This window comes from Paroedura picta, chromosome 3, assembly GCF_049243985.1.
Source record: "Paroedura picta isolate Pp20150507F chromosome 3, Ppicta_v3.0, whole genome shotgun sequence".
In the NCBI taxonomy this organism is placed as follows: domain Eukaryota; kingdom Metazoa; phylum Chordata; class Lepidosauria; order Squamata; family Gekkonidae; genus Paroedura; species Paroedura picta.
In genome coordinates this window covers 151,786,868-151,807,060 of record NC_135371.1, presented here as the reverse complement: position 1 = coordinate 151,807,060, position 20,193 = coordinate 151,786,868, and the positions used below count along the sequence as shown (strand labels likewise).

Sequence of the window (20,193 nt, the reverse complement as noted above, 5' to 3'; positions counted from 1 at the left end):
TTTTGCAAGAAAGAAAGAAAAAAAGGATTCCTTTTTAAAGCATTTGATGTTGGCTATTTTCTCCCCCCCTACTTAACTGTTATAGTTGTTATCAATACAGACCAGAAAAAATTGCAAATTTGGCATGCATTTCTAGTATAGAAGTGCCTTTATTCCTGTTTATAACAATAAGTGACCTGAGGAATTATCACACTCTTGAACAACCATCACATATGGTGTGCGATGCTCTTCCCACCTGCCCTCCTTAAACATGCTTCCTGGCATCTGGATCACAGCCAACCCCTTTCTAGTACAGACATTTGTGAAATTCCTCTGATTTCTGAAATACAGGTGAGCAGAGAAGACTTCTTCAGAAGAGTAAGAGACACTACAGTATGCATCTCCTGTGCCTGAAATACCATTTGTATAATGGTTACACAGGCTGGACTCAGTCAAATCCATTTTCCCCGCCAGGTTAGAAAAGTCCTGGTAAGGCATAAGAGAATTGCAAATTCTTTACTCACTTAATTCTGAAAACGGAGAAGTCGCAGGGCCAGCTCCACCAGGCTTTGGCACTGTAGCTGGAAAACTTGACTCGAGGTCAAGCAAGTCAGAGGAAGGAGCAGAGGGCTGGTTGCCATTGACCTTAAAATTAAACAAAGAAGCCAGAGGTCACGGCCAGTGAGCTGCTAGATGCAAATCAAACTTCCACTCTCCCACAAGCAATCACAACCAGATCCATGTTGGGTAATTGATAGCGATCTATAATTGATGCAGATCTTGGCAGCCGTAAAGACCTAATCGGCTTGCCTGCTTGTTGCCTGCAGTCTGATAAGCACTCACTTTGAAATACATTTTCGCGGGAGGGTGCTCAGATCAAAGAGCAACCTGAGGAGCACTTTATTTTGCATTGATTAGGAGTCGAGAAAAACAAACCGCGCGTGTCAAGATGTCTGGCTACTGACAGAACAGGATAACAAAGAACTGCAAGACGCGGTTTAAGTCCAAACAGAGTTAATGGTTGCAATTTAAGGAAGCTTTTGGGGCATTCCTGGGCAAGCAGTGTGGCTGAAAAAAAATCTTTAAAACAACTTCTAACAAATTTCAGAAGTAGATCTAATATTCAGTTATAGAACTTTGCTTGAATTGTTTTCCTCCAACATGTTTGGGTACTTTTGAGACTGAACAAAGAATGACGCTTCCTTTTTAATGAATCCAGGCGACTACAATCTTAGGCATGCTTCCTTGGAAGAATGCCACATTGATCTCCATGGGGTTTACTTGCACTGAACATGTATAGGCTTGGGAGCCACAGAACAATGTATAAATGAATCAACAAACCAAAGAGTGTGGTTTGTCTGGACAAGAGACAGCTGTTCTGGTTCTGCAGGACTGGCTGTTAATTACTCACGGCTGTGCGTTCATTTTGAATCCTTTGATTCTCCAGGAAGCGGACTCTGTTTCGGGAAAACCTGTACAAAAAATAAGAAAGCCAATAATATAGCTATGACGAACAAACTAAGCATAACACGTGTTTTCTCGGTCACAAAGACACTAAAGGCTAGCGAAATAGATGGTTAAAGAGAATTTTAGGTACCATGGTACAAATAATCAGCGCTTTTACATTTAAGCCTTTTAAAAAGATGTGACAACAAAAAAATAGGGCTTTTTATGGTGCCCCTTCTGGTCTGAGTGGGAGCTCGGTCCAGTAGCTTTAACATGCCATAATTTGGGGCACTGCATGAGAAAAGCCAAGCCATGAACGTTACAACAAGGAAGCAAAGTGCAGGAAATACCATTGCCACAATGGTAATCTCTGTTTTGTGTGGATTGTGAAATATCAGGCATGTGTTCCTGCAATTAGGTAAAATCACTTTTTCAAAGACTAGCAGGAACTCTTCTTCCCCAGATGAAATACAAGCAATGATCTTAAGTAGGCCAGAATTCTACCTACTGGCTAAGAAGCATCAACAGCAGCCTTTTTCGACTTATTTTTTTTTACCATTAAGAATGCCCTGAAACATTCTTCAGGCCTCAAGAAACCCCAGGAAGAGGCACAATCGTGTAGAATATGGTTGGAAGAAGAAGAAGAGTTGGTTCTTATATGCCGCTTCTCTCTACCCGAAGGAGGCTCAAAGCGGCTTACAGTCGCCTTCCCATTCCTCTCCCCACAATAGACACCCTGTGAGGTAGATGAGGCTGAGAGAGCCCTGATATTACTGCCCAGTCATAACAGCTTTATCAGCACCACCCGTGGCGAACCCAAGGTCACCCAGCTGGCTGCATGTGGGGGAGTGCAGAATCAAACCCAGCATGCCTAACCACTACACCAAACTGGCTTGGGAAGTATAGCTGTGTACCCACCCTCCCAGGGCCACTCCCCTACCCACCCCCCTCCAGACCCATCATTGGCCATTTTGGGAGGGGGAGCAGGTCAACAGGACCATATATGGTCATAACACCTGATAAATGTTTAACAATTTTAAAAATATATCTAAAAATAATTATCTCCCACCCATTCGGGAAACCCTTCCAGGGTCATCACAAAACCCCTGGGCTTCATGAAACCCTGGTTGAGAAAGCTTGATCTACAGTCACAGGGAGGATGCTGACATCTGCTGAGATCTCCTGCTGTCTCACATGCAGAAAAACATATCACAGGTATATAACATGAAGGCATTTGGAACCTGTCTAGCTATTACACAATTCTCTGGAGGTTTGGAAGACTGTGGTCAGGGTGAGAGTTCACATTCAAAAATCCACACAATCACCTGTCACTCGATTCTCCTCATAGTAAGAGCAGGCAAGGGATGAAGCACGTATGCCTAAGGGTTCATCCCCATTCTCTTCCCAAGGGCCAAACAACTTGCAAGATGACCTTTGTCAGCTCAATCCCAACAACTAATTGTCAAATTTTAGTAGCTATGAAGACAACAAATCTCAGCATGCATGGTGCAGCCTTACCTTTCATGTCCCATCAAGACGTTATTCAGATTTTCATTCACTTGTATTAATTCAGTTATCACATCTTCATTCTGGACTGTTGCTAGCAGTTCCATGATCCTTTCTTGCATCACTCGACATGTCTTATAGAGCTTCTGCCAAGGGACAAAAACAAAGGTATTTTCTGCTAGTATTTCACTTGAAAAAGCAATGGATGCAGAAGCAGTGCTTGAATTATGTAGGGGAAAGGTAGGCAGGACAACAATGAAATTCACAAGCCCCGCCTGAATTGCCTTCAGTTTTAGTCCTCTCATTGGTCTTCCCCTCTAACTCCATGCAAATTATTCATACTGAAGATGCTGCATTACAGAACAACAGCAGAGATACATCCCTGGCATTCTGACTGTACTGTCTTTGGAAACAAAGATATGTCTGAATTTGGCTTTGGTAATAAGTTCACTTTGAGAAGCGCCACTTTTAGAGGAACTGGACACCTTAATAGTATCCTCAGAAGCTGTCCCAAGAGCAAATGCCTCTCTAAAGATGGCTGCAGGTTCAAAAAGATTGGGAACCTGTGCTCAGTGGTTCCCAACCTTTTTATCACCAGGGACCAGTCAACGCTTGACAATTTTACTGAGGCCGGGGGGGGGGTAGTCTTTTTCTGAGGGATGTCGCTGCCTGAGCCCCTGCTCCACTTGCTTTCCCGCCAGTGGCCGTGACTTCCTGCCGCCCACTGGAGACGCTGCCAGCAGCAGCTGCGCAGTGCCACGCTGAGGGTGAGCCCCAGCCATGACAGCCACCGGAGAGCACCAAACGTGAGCCAGCGACAGAGTGGCAGGGCAGCCCCCAAGGCAGCAGCTGGGTATGCTTTAGGATGCTTAGGGCTGATCCTGCATTGAGCAGGGGTTTGGACTAAATGGCCTGTATGGCCCCTTCCAACTCTATGATTCTATGATTCTAAGAGGACGAGGAGGAGCCACGGCCCGGTACTGACTGATCCACGGACCGGTACCAGTCCCTGGACCGGGGGTTGGGGACAATTGCTATAAAGTATCTCAATGTGTTTGTGTGCAAAGTGCCCACAAGTCACAGCTGACTTCCAGCGACCCCCAGCGAGGCAAGTGGGAGGTGGTTTGCTGTTGTTTTCCTCTGCAGAGTCTTCCTTGATGATCTCCCTCTCAAGTACCAACCCTGCTTAGCTTCCAATATTTGTTGAGCCTTCCCTTCCAAGAAATCTCTAAGAAGCCTTTAATCCCATAAGGTTTTTGCCTGCTCTTCCCTTCAGCTACCAGCTCTGCTAGCATCCCATTTAAACCCCACCCCCTAAGTACCATTACTTAAAGATGTCATTTTGTTTTTGAAGAGTTGTACTTGGTTCCATAAAAAGAGCCTCTTGTGGCGCAGAGTGGTAAGGCAGTCATCTGAAAGCTTTGCCCATGAGGCTGGGAGTTCAATCCCAGCAGCCGGCTCAAGGTCGACTCAGCCTTCCATCCTTCCGAGGTCGGTAAAATGAGTACCCAGCTTGCTGGGGGGTAAACGGTAATGACTGGGGAAGGCACTGGCAAACCACCCCATATTGAGTCTGCCAAGAAAACGCTAGAGGGCGTCACCCCAAGGGTCAGACATGACTCGGTGCTTGCACAGGGGATACCTTTACCTTTACCTTTTTACTTGGTTCCATAATGAACCTCATTTGGCTCCAGAGCCATAGATAGCAAACCCCTCTTCTAGAAGCAGAATGCATTAATGCATGTTACCCTAAATGCCCGAAATGAGCCTGATGCTGGCATTCACATGGTCACCTCTGCCTCCCTAAGGCACAAGACAACTGTCCATTTTTGTGGCAACAGACTGATTTGACTGCTGCCTGGAATTATCCTCAATACATTCAAGTGTTGAAGAAGAAGAGCTCTTTCTTTGTACCCCACTTAGGTGAGGATGAGAGAGCACTGAGAGAACTGTGATTGGCACAATGTCACCCGGGCTGCTGGCTACAAGTGGAGGAAGAGTGGGGAATCAAACTTGGTTCTCCAGATTAGAGGCTGCTGCTCTTAACCACTACACCAAATTGTCTCTCGAAAAAGAGACTGTCACTTGTTACCAGTCGATATGCATTTGCATGTTTTTTCTGCATTTTAAGATTCGTATCCCACTTTTCTCCTCTGCTGGGACTCAAAGTGGCTTAGAACATTTGTTCTTGGCTACTGCATTCTTTCCAAACAATCACCTTTTGAGGTAGGTCAAGCTTAAAATCTGTGATGGGCTCAAAGTCACCCAATGAGTTTCCATGGTAGAAGTGGGGATTGGAATCTACATCTTCGGAAATCCCGGAATCAACGCTATCTACTATGCCTTACCAGCTTTCAAAATGGTGGGGAGGGGGAAAAATAATATATATGGGGAATATATATAGATTCCCGACCTTCTAATTAATTTGGGACTATCAGCAACCACAACGCTTCAGGCATTTCATTCATCAGACTTCAGATACTGCCTGAACGTTGTATGTAAAAATTATACATAGACCCTCAACTGGGTTTGACTTCCTAAAAGCAAAAAAACAACTCGTACCGCTTTTCAGAAACAATGCTCACTCTGAGTCCAAGCACATTTATGTGGACCTGAGTTCCAGCTACTTTGATGGCTCTGATAACTCCGTTTAGAACAATATAATCAGTCCATTTATCTTCTCAGAGCATTAAGTCAGTAATAGCACAAAACCACCAAATGCCATGAGTCACGCTCAATCAATTCAAGTCAACAGTGCAGGCATGGGGAAGCTACTTTAAACTCATTACAGGACCCCTGGATCTAGGCCAGCCTAAAGACTAATTCTAACATACAGAAAAGAGAAATATGCATTAGCTCTCTGCAGGGGATGATCCAGCACAGGTTCTGTTGCTTCTGGAAGTTCCATGTGTGCAGCAGTCTACTTCTCCCCACTCTGCCTCCCTCCAATTAACCAGGATATTTAAAAAATGAATTTCAGAATTGGATATGTAAATTTGCAAAACTTTTTATTCAGCTCTTTCACATTAGCCTCATTCTTCACCCCATCTTACCAAGCTGCGTAAAGTGGCTTCCCTTCCTCTTCCCCCCCAACAGACACCATGTGAGTTTGATAGGGCTGAGAGAGCTATGACAGAACTGTTCTGAAAGAACAGCTCTCACACGACTGTGACTAGCACAAATTCATCCAGCTGTCTGCATGTGGAGGAGTGGGGAATCAAGCCCAGCTGCCCAGATTCGAAGCCACCGCTCTTAACCACTACACCATGCTGGCACTGATCAAACACTGCAGAAAAACAATCAAAGCGATCATATTGTCATGAGTTCTCAACCTTTTTCTAGAGTTTTACTAATCTGGACATACTTCTGTGTGTACACACCAAACTAAAGACGAGTCAGTGTGGTGTAACTGGTAGCAGCGTCACATCAAGAGTTTCTTTTTTTCCACTTTTAGAAGTGTTTATATATGGCGCAGGGTGGTAAGGCAGCCAACATGCTGTCTGAAGCTCTGCCCATGAGGCTGGGAGTTCGATCCCAGCAGCTGGCTAAAGGTCGACTCAGCCTTCCATCCTTCCGAGGTCATTAAAATGAGTACCCAGCTTGCTGGGGGGTAAACGGTAATGACTGGGGAAGGCACTGGCAATCCACCCCGTATTGAGTCTGCCAAGAAAACGCTAGAGGGCGTCACCCCAAGGGTCAGGCATGACCCGGTGCTTGCACAGGGGATACCTTTACCTTTATATATATACAATGAAGGAGCAAAAGCAAAAATATCCATGCCTACATTTTACAAAATTCAGAAATAAAAAAAGGAATAAAGGAGAATTCCTAATGCATTAGTTTCATTTGAGAAACAAGGCCTGATAATTCAGAATATGCAGGAAGGAATTCAATTGGGGATAATTTCATAGGATCCTTACACTCAGCATACTTAGCTAATTTAAACAACGTTGAGTTTCACAGCTCACAAACCACATTTTCTTCAAGTTCAACCCTCAAGTGGCTCCTTGTTTATGAGCTGATTTTCCTACATCTGTTACATGAGGTGATTTATTTCATCAAACTGCAACTTCAAACACCAGATCTCACTACATGACAGCGCTACCTATGTCTCCACACAACTGACACATCAAAGACCATTTCATCAGAAATTGTCAAAGGGAACTGGAAAGGGGTATGTGTGGATTCATGTTGGGAATGCTTAGAAAAATAACACAAAGCAGGCCTTTGTTTAGTTTTGCATTTTTAAAAAGTAGCCAGAATATAAAAGAACAAGGAAATCAGCCCTAATTCTGATTTTAAAATAAAGGATTAAAGGTAAAGGTCATGTCTGAAGGATGGAAGGCTGAGTCAACCTTTAGCCAGCTGCTGGGATCGAACTCCCAGCCTCATGGGCAGAGCTTTCAGACTGCATGTCTGCTGCCACTCTGCTTACCACTCTGCGCCACAAGAGGCTCATAAAATAAAGGATTACCTCTCCCCTTTATGACATCACCATCTCCTTTTAAAAAATGGCACTGGGAAGATACAGTGAAAGGACTGGTCTTCCTCAGGAAGATCTGCATCACATTTCTGAGGACTCTGGCCTTTGGCAAAGGAGGAATGCACCTACCCATTCATCAAACACAGCACTGCAGGGCTTTCAATCTGCCTTCTCCTTAGGCAAGCTTTTCTCTGGAATACTCTTTAAGCAAGCTACACCCAGGCTTTACTCTTCCCATTTTGTTCAGGCTGTCAATCAGAATTTACTCAACAAAGGAGAGTTTGTTCTTCCTCATTATGACTTCTCTCCTTGATGGACAAGCTCAGCAGTGACATAAGGGCTGTCTGTTTCAATATCACCTTAGCTATCACATGACAAATCTGTACTGACATTGGTAAAAATTTATGTTTGGGGTTGATGTTTAATTGCTGAAAAATATAACACTTCAATGATGCAGTTTTATTGACTGTTCCAGGTTCCATATTCTGTGCACTCTCTTCTCAATTAAATAGTGACACCAAAAGGATGCTGTACCTGTAGAAGCTTCATATCGTCAGGATTCTCCGATCCAGGGAGATTTTCCTTCAGTATTGCCGACATGACCCTCACGTTCATTTTTGCCATATCCAGTTCACTGTACAGCTTCCCAATCTGTTCAAAGCCAAAAATATATATTAAAAATACAATACAAAATAAGGGGATGACACACTAATGTTGACATCAATACAGTCTTGCTTGGTGTTTTTCTAGAGTTATTTAAGAGGGGTGGGGCTAAGGCCCTGCTGTGAGATTCCCAAAGACTAAATTTAACACTTTTTCCTTTAAAAAAATCTTCCTCTTCCTACAGCGCTCCAATGAATATAATCAACAAAGCTGCTGGGTGCAGAACAAAAGAACAAAATCTTCTGTGTAAAGACAACACAACAATAATTGCTACAACATGAAGAAAAGTTTTATCAAATGCCTTAAAAGCACAAACAATTCATCGACAACTCCTAAAACTATAAAAGACTGTAAGGAGAAATACAGGTAATCTTCTGTGAGATGGGCCTGTGTACAGATTATGTGGTTACTGTGTGTGTGTGTAAAGAAAATGGCTGAAGGCTTGGGACCATCAATCCCTACAGCCCCTTGAGAAGGGAACTTACCAAGTTCTCCTGACCACCCACTCCTGCCTGGCTTGCCACAAAACTGGTGACCTAATGTAGGTCCCCAGCATCAGGACTTGGTGCCCTAGCACTCCAATTAACAAATGTCAAGGATGAGAAGAAAAGGTACTTTATTCAACAGCTGTGGAATAAAGGGCCTGCAGTAATCCAGCAAAGAATTTATTCAATCAGCAATATATTTTATACTTTGCACTGGTTACAGCAAATCATCTTGTGACTTCCCATTCCAGCCCCTTGCCTCCCCCCCCCTCCACAAAGACTCCTGGACCGACCTCCAAAGATTCCCGCGGTATCATATGCAAAACAGTGGGGGGTGCAAGGATGGTACTGGTGGGTGTCATTTTTATTGTGCTAATAATATGAATGCCCCCATGTGGGTATTTCGGTCACGATTCTTGGCAAGTAACAAGAGCTGAAAATGAAAAGCTATTGTTTTGTATCCAGCAAGACAGGTCCAAGGTTATATCTATGCCCTGTTAGAGATGGCAACAAGATTGTTGACATGCTAAATACAACGGACAGTACCTGTTAATAACCTTTCGACTCACTCCTTTAGCAACAGAAAGAATAATATATTTCCCTGGTTCAAAACTTTTAATGTTTCTTTGCTACACTGCTCCCTTGATTCTGTAGTCCCAGCTTACCCATTCCCACAGTTATGAATTTGTTAAGAATAAACAAATTAGGTGGGTTCCTGTGTTTTTACATTAGAATAGAATGCTTTTTCTGGCATTTCTAAAGTTCATTTGTTTTTACATTAGTATCTACCACAGTTCTGCCTGATTTTTTCTGAATTATCTTTTTATCTGAATTATCTTTTCAAAGCGATCAAAACCCCCAAAATTATCTTTTCAAAGTGAACAAAACCCAACACAAAGCATCATGGGCCTGTAAGTTTACCTCAGATAACAATTCAGCTATGGGCGCACTTATATTTTTGCTTAGATTCTATCTGCTCAGACTTTTTTGAGGGGCCAGTTCTCACTGGAAATCGCAGTGAAGCAGGGTAGGTGGGAGATTTTATTACGAAAGAGGGAAGCATTTTGTAGGGTATTCTTGGCAAGCTCCAGGAATTATAAGACAACATGGAACTGGAATTAGTTTTTAACTTTTTTTGGCAGGGGCCAGAATAAATATTTCTTTGTAGCAGGAGAAACACTGATTTCCCACCTTTGCCAAATATGTTTCAAAGAACCTTAGACATGACTGTCGATGACCAAGCAACAAAAGCAGGTCTGGAATTTCTGCTATGATAAACACCATCTCCCAGTGAAACTATTTGGGCTCTAGTGGAACAGTCAATTCCAGGAACACATTCAAACTTTTAGTCCAGTTGTGTATTTACAGAATGAATTGTTCGTTCCACCTGCTCCCTTCGTGGACACAGTGGATGGGGAGAGTATTTTCTCCGGGTGCTAGAAAACTAGGACTCATAATACTTCATGAAAAACAGGAGATTTGGGACAAACAAAAGGAAGTAATTCTTCACTAAAGAGTAATTAGCTTATGGACTTCACTGCCACAGGATGCAGTGATTATCATAAGTTAATTATCTTTTAAAAAGAGGATTAGCCAAATTCATGGGGGATAGTTCCCTCAGAGGCTGGTTATTAGCCATAATGACTGTGTGGAACCACTCAGGGAAGTAACTTTCTGAATACCACTTTTGGAGAGCAACAACGGGGGGGGGGGGGAATTTGGCCTCTGTGCTCTGCCTATATGCCTTCTGTGGACATTTCCTTGGCCTTTGTGTGAGCAGGAAGCTGAGCAAGATGAATCATTGGTCTGAACCAGTAAGGATGCTCTTGTCTTGAATGCTTAAGAGGCATCTTTATTTTTTCTCTTGGAACAACGAAAAAAGAAAGTTACCGTATTTGCCGGCGTATAAGACGACCCCCCAACATTTCCACTCAAAATATAGAGTTTATTACATTACATTACAGTACTATGGGCCACTATGAGCAGCTATGTCTTTCCCAACTGAAGCGCACCCAGCGTATAGGACGACCCCCCCCCCACTTGGAGGCATGTTTTTCAGGGGGGGGGGAGTAGTCTTATACGCCAGCAAATACTGTATTAAAAAAAAATTGTATGTACACGACCACAATACGGAGGATCCTCTAGCAACACAATTACGTTGAAGTCCCCCTTAACTCTACACTTTGCCTTCTGCCATTTCCAAACAGCAACATGACACCTCTAGAATGTCTACAGTCAGACAATGAGGAGAAAAGTCTCATGCTCTTTCTTTCTCTAAACTGAAATCTCACCAGGGGAGAGAAAAAATGCTTGATTGCCTCTCACATGAGACAGCCACAGGGTGAATATAAGGATGTATTGATAAACTGATCACGTACATGCATATACATGAATATAAACCAAAATTCCAGGGACTTAGAAGCCTCTAAAGAAATGCACATACTTTTGCAGCTTCCCGTGACAGAAGGAAGAAACCATGGCAACCACCACCAGCTGGTGGACATCACCAGCTAGGGTCACTTTGACAAAAGTGGTCTCTTGATCACCCCTCAGTGGCAAATAACTGGCTGGCTCCCTCTGTCCACCAGTGCATCACAGCCACACATGCATACTTTTGTATTTTTCAAATGAACTGCAGGACTGTACCTGTTCGGGAATCAGTGTTATTGTTGTACCTGCAGAGAAGGACCCTGCTGAACCATTCTTGGAGGTACCATGCAACAATGATGCCTTCTTGGAGATCTGAGTCAAAGGCTGTAAATACATATGAGAAAATGAATTTTAAACCAGGGAGGGATACAGAAGAAGGCTTTTTGAGAACTGAAACCAGGGAGGGATGTAACAATTATGGCAACAGTTTCAAGGCAGGGATGGCTACAGTCAATCCCGAAATGTCCGGAGTTTTCCAAGAGAAGCCCTGCCTATGCTCCCCCTTCCTTAATAACTCAGGTCTGGAAAGACTGAGGATCACTGAGACAGACAAATAACATTGCAAGTTTAAACTTCTGGAAGCTTAATTCCAATAAGACAAAAGTTCTACTGATGGGTGGAAGGTCTGCCTGGAATTGAAGGTTTCACCCATTCTGGATGGGGTTGCACTCTTCTGGAAGGGGCCGGTCAGTAGTTTGGGGGTATTCCTGGATCCAGCTGCTGGGTGAGCAGGTGGCAGCTGTGGCTAAGAGTGCCTTTTACCAAGCTTGACTGGATAGCCAGCTGCTGCCTTTTCCTGGCAAAAAAGATCTGCCCACCGTAGTGCATGCCCTGGTTACATCTAGATTAAATCACTGCAATGCACTCTGCATGGAGCTGCCCTTGATAAGTTTTTGGAAGCTTCAATTGGTGCAGAATAGAGCAATGAGGGTGTTGTGTGAAGGGGGTCATAGAAGCCACTGCAGTCCACTCTTCTACATAGCCCCCCTAAGTATTGGTGTTGACATTTAAACACTTACATGACTTGGGATCAGTGTATCTGAAGGATCACCCAATCCCTTATTAACCCACTCAACCCTGGTGTTCATCTTCCAAGGTCCTATTTTCTAAGACTAGGTAGGTGCCAACCCAGGAAAGGGTCTTCTTAATCATGGCACCAAAACTCTAGAGTTTTTTAACCAGGGAAACTCATCAGTAACTTTCTGCTGCCATGTTTTGACAGTAGGTAAAGGCTTCTTTGTTTTGTTTGGTGTCCCCTTAGTGATCTCTTCTTCCAGTCCTATGTTTTAATTGTCATTTTGTGTATGTGTGTGTAAGCTTTGGTTTTAATTGTTTTGACGATGTGAGGTTTTTTTTTCGTTTTAATGGTTTTTAGAATGCGATTTTATTTTTTATTACTAATATCAAAGCCTGTTTTTAAAAAGGGCTTTGAAAGGGGCAGCAGCCAGGAGGGTGCCCAAAGATCACAGTGGCCCAGCTGGTGAGCCTATTGCCTGGGGTGGTGGAGTGCCATAGAGTGCAGCTGGCTGGTCTGGCCTGCTCCTCCAGGAGGCCTTCCGAACACAGTGGCCCAGCCACGGGGGACGGACTGCACCTGTGGCACCGCAGGCCTCCCTTGCTTGCTGGTGGGCAAGAGGCCTTGAAGCATGGCAGCCTAGCCACAAGGGCTGAGCTGCCAGTGTCAGCATATTTAGCCACTTCCCTGGCTTACCTGCTGCTGGCTCCTTTCTCCTCCCAAATGCCCAGAAGGGGTAGTAAGGAGGAGAATAGGGAAGACCCATGACTGGCCCTCAGTGGGTGAGTGCCTGCTTCCCATTGAGGGCATATCCCCCCAAGGGCCAATCTGGTAGGGTGTTGGTCATCAGCACAACAACTGAACATTATCTTGGCTAAAGATGCTTTAAATTATGTATTTCATCTGTAACCTACCTTGTTTACTCTTATAAGAAATGTGGGATATAAATTCTATAAATAAATAACACAAAGGCCACAGATGTGTACCTAAATAAACAAACAAACAAATAAACAAACAAATGTCCCAAAAACAGTCAATACAGTTGGATCCCACAGACCTCTGTGTATGTGAAAACTTTGTTCAAACACAATCATTGGATGCATACCAGGCAAATCAATTTCCTCATGTCTTCTATTTTAGTCTCCCTATCTATTCAAACTGCAAAATATACCTTGCACTACCTGCACATGTTCAGGGTTTTTAAAATATTATTTTGGCTGAGATGAGATTTGCCAAGCCTGCAAGGCAACTTGGGCACTTAATTTCTCTTAACCTGAAGAACCACCTGAGATTCCAGATCTCGTGGGCAGTGCTCCGCTTCCTGTTTAACAAAACAGGGCCTCCCACTCTCTGATTTTCTGTGCTCCCAGGCAGAATGCATGACTGGTTTCCTGAACAAGGAGAACATTATTTCAAACATGCATTATTCCAGAGTTAATCAGCATACCTTCTGTGTTCATGTGGGTCTTGCAATTAACATACCCTGTTCCCAATCAGCGTCTGGCAAAGCAGTACCTACCTTCTGGACGCCACAGGCTGGAAACTCAACTCCTTTCTTGAGAAGCTCCAGGTACACCTCCTTGACTTCACTGACATCCACAGCACCTTGGAATCCACGGGCCCAAGTCTGTTTCAGAAAAGACAGCTATCGAACATCAAAAAGTTTTCTGCCCAAATGCATGACAACTAAAAATGAGCTAAGATGGTTAACAAAACTAGGGACATTATGTTATCAGTAATTACGGCTGTTCTGAATTATCTCTGTACTTTTCTTGATTGTTTCTGAATTTTAAATAATTACATCTTAGCATGTACTTCCTGCATTTCATGGCTCTTTAATCCCACTGCTTACAACTTTTCCTCCTTCATACATTACGTATATGCCTGCTTAGTCAGGACCAATAAAATCATTTCATGAAGCAAGCATTCCCCCCCCCAAAAAAAAAAAGCCCATGCTAGGTTAAACATTTGTTAGTCCTTATGGTGCCACAACACTTCTATTGCCTTCTATCAAAAAGGCCCCAAGATTAAATACCCCTTGCTCCAAGGGAAGTGTTTAATTTATTCTTTATTTTGTGAGTTGGTTGGAGTGGAGAGTTTCTGCTCTGGCGAACAAAACTGGATGCTTCAAATTAACATTCTTCAAAGAGCAAAAGGCATCACAATATGAATTTCATTCTATTTCTATTTGCTGAAATGATCTTGTAAAAGTATGCTTGGAATCCGTAGGACCTGCATGGAAAAGAGTCAGGTGGAATGGAGGAGAATTGGCCAAGCTTTAATGATAAAACTGTCAGGGCCCAACATGAAGCATATTTACTATTTCCAGTCTTTGCTGTGAGAACAGCTCTAACAGGACTGTGACTAGCCCAAGGTGACCCGCCTCGCTGAATGTGGAGGAGTGGGGAATCAAACCCAGCTCTTCCAGATTAGAGGCTGCCGCTCTTAACCATTACACCAAGCTACACCAACCACTACACCAGTGATAACAACAACCAGAGTTACCCCCATATATATTTACATACAACACTACTTTTGTAACAGCTTTAATAAAATCAGAAAGTATTGTGATGGGACTAGAACCAGGTCTATGGTTGAGGTCAGTGTTGAGAGGAGATCTGTGTGGAGGAAGAGGAGGAAGAGGAGGAGGAGTTGGTTCTTATATGCCGCTTTTCCCTACCTGAAGGAGGCTCAAAGCAGCTTTCAGTCGCCTTCCCATTCCTCTCCCCACAACAGACACCCTGTGGGGTGGGTGAGGCTGAGAGAGCCCTAATATCACTGCTCGGTCAGAACAGTTTTATCAGTGCCATGGCGAGCCCAAGGTTACCCAGCTGGCTGCATGTAGGGCAGTGCAGAATCGAACCCGGCATGCCAGATTAGAAGCCTGCACTACACCAAACTGGAAGGTATTTCACCACATTTTAACAGTGGTGGTCAGCAGTTCTTCCTTTGTCCCCAGTGGGGGTAGGTAGGAGGTTGGTTTGCCGCCATACTTGTTATTGGAATCTGTATCTGTGTTAATTTTAATTTCAGCAGAGTTCTTCCACTCCCCCCCCCCAATCTAGCACCCATTGTATTCCTGAATGCAACAGGCTTGGCTCCTAGTACCCCATAAAATCCCCAATCCTAACACGACAATCATCCACAAAGGGTTTGCACAATGGTAAGGCATGGCCTCAGGGGGGGGGGGGGGGCACTGATCTTAGGAGACCCAGTCTCACCCAAAAATTTGGCGGAAGAGCTCCATTTTACATGTTATAAAACCAGTACAGCTCATGCCACTGTACACGGCAACTTGTGAAAGCAGTCCTACGTGACAAGCCTGCCCTAGATGTGCCAAGAATGTCTTTCACAATGTTTGACAAAATCAAGTTACATAGCATTCTTGAAGATGTGTTGACAAGTCATCTTATCACACAGATTCACTTCCACAAAACCATTTCAGTATGCAATAAATAAAATAGCTGTCCTTAGACAGTAACACCCCAGTCCTTGATGTACATTTCTGGGAACTTTGGATGGAGCTCCAGGAACCACAAGAGAGCTGATAATATCACCATATGCAGATATGGTCTTTCAAAGGGACATGGCTTGTTTTAAAGTCTGAGCCTGTACTGAGGCTGCCCATTGATTAGTTAGATCTCAAAAAGCTGGTGCCCATTTTAAAATGGGACAATTTTGCTTGAGAGGAAGTTGGCCTGTGATTTGCAGCTGCTGTAAGAACAGAAGAAAGCTGGACAGGCAAACGTTCACTTTCAGATCTAATGCATATCTTAAAGTCAAAATCCATGGTGAGCAGGGCAGGCGATACTAACATAGTCTACCACATTCGAGCCACATATGGATCCCCAAAAGAAACACTACTTACAATCCTAATCTAGAGCATTAGGCCATTAGAAAAGTGCTTGATTAATGACCTGGTCTTTTGAGGTCCTAGAAAATAAGAAAGGAAATGGAATTTGCTCCTCATTGTAAGCGGCTCAGCACTCATGAACCGTTTATGCACTGGGAACTTCACTGCCCCAGCTCCCGTGCAGGAGAACAAATCGGGGGCAGATGAAGTGCACCAGGCCAAATGCTCCCCTGTGTGGGTGCAGGAAGTGGTGGGGCAACCTGCTACAACTAAAACTCCAGCCTGCAGCCTGGCATGAAACCTCCAGTGTGTAAATGGTCATGATGAGCACCTAGTCTGGTGTTACAGTCTCCAGCAAGGATAAAGGAAGCCGTCAGATGGTTGGTCATCAGGATTTTTAGGTAGATATTCAAAGCAGACCAAACAAAGGATACAGTGTTAGTAGAGAGGTGTTAGCAGGGAAAGGGGGGATATATACATTCATAATCAGGACCAACTGAGGAGTAGTATATTTCAAAAAAAAAAGCCTGAGCCTTTGGTGGCTTTGACTCAAGCTGAATTACTTTGAGCTTGAAGGCAAAAACAGGACAGTCCCACCTCAGGAGGACCCTTAGAGTTGTTTTAAATGCAAGGAGAGCATGGACAATGAATCTAGGGATTGAAAAATCCCTCCTGATCCATTCATTCCTTGAATGTGTGTTCAAAGCGATGGTACTGTAAGGGGAACAATGGCCTTGCTGGGAGGATAGGACAGAAAGCACAAGCTTCTTGTTCCTCTGTCACATCTTCATTTCCACTTGAGATAGAATTGGCATAACTCCACACTATGAGGGGTGTATGTGCACTTCCCCTATCACAAGTTTGTCAGGAGAGATGCGGCCATGTTATTTAAGAAAAGATGGACACGCAGAGCGACTTGACATGCGTGGCATGCTTTCGGCTCCCGCTTCTGTAACACGGTCAATATGTGAAGCCAATCCAAGGAAGCAATGACTTCAAAGGATACAATCCCAAGATAACCCTTTCCCTTGCTCTAACAAAGTCATTGCTTGCGCATGCACAAGGAACAAAGGGATGAGATCTTTGTTGTCACGTTAAAGGTTTTGTTTTTGTTTTAATGGACCGCAGGAATATAACAATAATGCTTTGGAAATGCCCTGCTTTTTCTCAGCGGGGCAAACTATGAAATCTCACACCACCCCCAAGCTGTAATTGAAAAGTGAGGCTGATCAGTCACTCCACCAGCCTCTTCTTGCCTGCTGTTGTCTCATTCCCCATGGCCCCATTCTCAGTGCTCTCCATGCTTAGCTGAACAGAGAAGCAGAACAAAAGGCAAGCTGACTGCAAACTCTCATCCCCACCCCATGCACCACAGCACACTTATCATGAAATATTTACTGCCCAGATACATGAGTTAAATGGTAAGGAGGGAGGGAATTGCTCACCATGATAAAGGTCAGGATTTTCTCCTGCATCTCGACGGGCAGGCTGAACCTTGGATTCAGCAGTTTTACCAGGCGGTCTTTGCAGAAATCCCGCTTCACTACTAGAGACTGGAAGCTCGGGCCACAGTTCTGCATGCACATGTCGAGAAGCTGTAGGGAGAGGGGTTTGCAGTTAATGCACCACGTACCAATGACACTTAGGGCATTTTCAATTAGTCTCTGATTCTCAATAATGCTGCCACACAAGGCTCAGAGAACTATTTCCCTCTTTCTTCCTCCACTTGACTGCTACGGCCCCACCCACTACCTTTCTCTGCTGCTCCCCCATGGCTCTAGCACAAATTACCCAGCTATCAGTCCAAGTTCTCTATCATTCCAGTGAGGACCTCTCCAGTGATGATTCCTGTCATTCTTCCCACCATCATGGGTGAAAATACCCTAGCTATGTAGGAGCCCGTAGGGTAGGGGGAGGGTAACACTGAAATGACCTATTCCATAGGTTGAGTACTAACTGCAAATGTCCTGACTAACTCACCATTGATTTGTGCCGATTCCAAGGGAAAAACCCATATGGTCTACTCCCACTCACATGAATGTGTCCTTTACTCTCACCATAGCTGTTTCCCTGTAGAAAGGAGCTCCTTCACGGTTTGAGTAAAATGGAAACAGCCCCCTAGTATAATACATTTCGGATAAGTAGATTGCCATACCCCACCTGTATCTGGAGAGCCACAGTTTGGCTATCCCTGATTTATAGGATAGAGCTACTACTAACAGAGTATTTGTGTCCTTACAGAAGATCAAATACACAGACAAACACAAGGAAATGAAAAATGTAAGGAATTGTCAAAAAAATCTTGGTTCACTCTGTTTAGAAGAACTTTGGAGAACAAAGCAAAGAAGGCATTTGGAAGCAAAGAAGCTGCTTCTTCATTACCCCTCAATATAGCAAAATCACAAAAGTCAGTTTTTTCCAGTTCCACAGTGGACGTGTAGCACTAGCAACTGGCTTTTGATCCATAAGTAATAAAGTATATAGCAACAGCTGTGTTACCAGGGACAACCTTGCTACCGTGTTGAGACCCAGAGACTCCAGCTCCAAATTCCTAAATTTAAGATTGTTAACATTCCTATCTGAAAGCTAGTTTTTACTGGACTGAAATTTGCTACAGGTTACATTGAGGTATGGTCATGTTAACAATGAGTCATATTTCCATTATAATTTACAAACTGAAATTACACATAGGTCAGTTTGCACCAATTATGCCATTTCTCGCCCTGCTGGGGCTTTTACTTCCAGAGTCCCTCCTTTATTACAAACACTAAACCATAATGAACTATTAGCCCAATTATCTGATAAGAAGTGTCTTCCGTGTAATTGGGCTCTACATAAGAACATAACAGACACTATGTTGGATCAGGCCAATGACTCACCCAGTTCAACACGGTGTCACACTGTGGCCAAAATCCAGATGTCATTGGGACATCCACCAGTGGGGCCAGAACTCCAGAATCCCTCCCACTGTGAACCCTCAAGAACAAAGAATAGAGAGCCTCATTGCCCTAGTCATGGTGTTCTATCCATACCTTGTGGCTAATTACCACTGATGGACCTTTGCTCCATATATTTATCCAATCCCCTCTTGAAGTACCACAAGTACTGAAGATGCACTGCTGGTAGACATGGCCAGTCATATGGTTTCCCTATAGGTTTTCATCATATGGACTTGGATTCAGTGGAAGACTTCTGTAAACAGTGTCAACCTCCAGCTCACCCCTCATACTGTTCCTTGGGGGTTCCCTGTCCCACAAGAACAGCATTCAGACTGCAGCAATGGGGGAGGGGGTGTTCTACTGATGGAAATCTTTCCATTAGGAGAAAGCACTGGATCCAAGTTGTGGAGTTTTACAGTTACAATGCAGCTGTACTCAGAGGTCCACTTACCAAAACTGAATATGTAAACCTAAATGAAGCAGCGGAAGGGCAATCCTTTAACAGAGATCATCCAAACATATAATGTTCCAGACAGGAGGTCCGTGTCATAGTGGTTAGACTGTCGGTCTAGGAACTGGGGCACCCAGGCTTCAATCTCAACACTCCTCTGGAAGCTTTTTCAGGCTGGTTCTTCAGTTAGGCCAATTTCCTAACACGAAAACTATCTAGGTGAAAGAAATAATCTACACACCAACGCCAATAAATATTTCAAAGGGACTCAGTGTTCTGGAAGGATAAGCTGAAGGAGAATACATCATGCATTGACCACTTATGGCTTGACAATGTAATTGCATGTGAAATACTGTTTTTAAGGCAGTTTTCCCTGCTCAGGTCTTTGGGACTGATTGAATTTCTCAGCATAAATAGGATCTCCAACAGAAGAATAGTTCACGCATAACAAGAAAATGCATGGAAGAAACACACGGGAGACAAACTTCCCCTAAACACAAAAGAGAAAAAGGGTGGGCAGGTTACCAAGCAAGAAATCCCTGCCAAATGTGCTTGAATGATGCTTTTCAAGAGCCAGCATGCATGGAAGAAATGCTAATCAGCTAATCACTGGCCTGGAGAGAGGGTTTCAAAGAGGTTGTGTATGTTCCACTTCATATCCCCATTTCCCATAAGCACGCTTTCCCTATGGAGGAGGAATGAACAGCTGCCATTGGCAGATATACCACAGCCATTAGCAGGAAGATGGATACTCAGAACAGCAGTGCATCCTGTCCGCTGATTACAATGGGGTGTGTCCAAGTAATTAGGAGAGTTAGGCTTTTGGCTTTTTTAACCATTCATGATCTGGTGAACATTACTTCTCTGCTAACAATTATGCTGATAAGAATAGGCTGCTGCAAAGAGCCATTCGATTCATTCTTGGTTATGCCAATCTCAAACA

At 43.8% G+C, this 20,193-nt stretch overlaps 1 protein-coding gene across 2 annotated transcripts in view; it reads right to left on the bottom strand.

Annotated features, from left to right (window-relative positions):
* TOM1L1 (target of myb1 like 1 membrane trafficking protein) overlaps positions 1-20,193 on the bottom strand; it is a 65,458-nt gene that overhangs the window by 7,305 nt on the left and 37,960 nt on the right. For both annotated transcript variants that reach the window (XM_077328686.1, XM_077328687.1), the window contains 7 exons: positions 17,306-17,455; positions 13,527-13,634; positions 11,209-11,316; positions 7,949-8,065; positions 2,944-3,077; positions 1,391-1,451; positions 504-624 (listed from right to left, as the gene is read on the bottom strand). In XM_077328686.1, the coding sequence (XP_077184801.1) occupies positions 504-624; positions 1,391-1,451; positions 2,944-3,077; positions 7,949-8,065; positions 11,209-11,316; positions 13,527-13,634; positions 17,306-17,455 (799 nt within the window). The remainder of the gene's footprint in view (positions 1-503; positions 625-1,390; positions 1,452-2,943; positions 3,078-7,948; positions 8,066-11,208; positions 11,317-13,526; positions 13,635-17,305; positions 17,456-20,193) is intronic.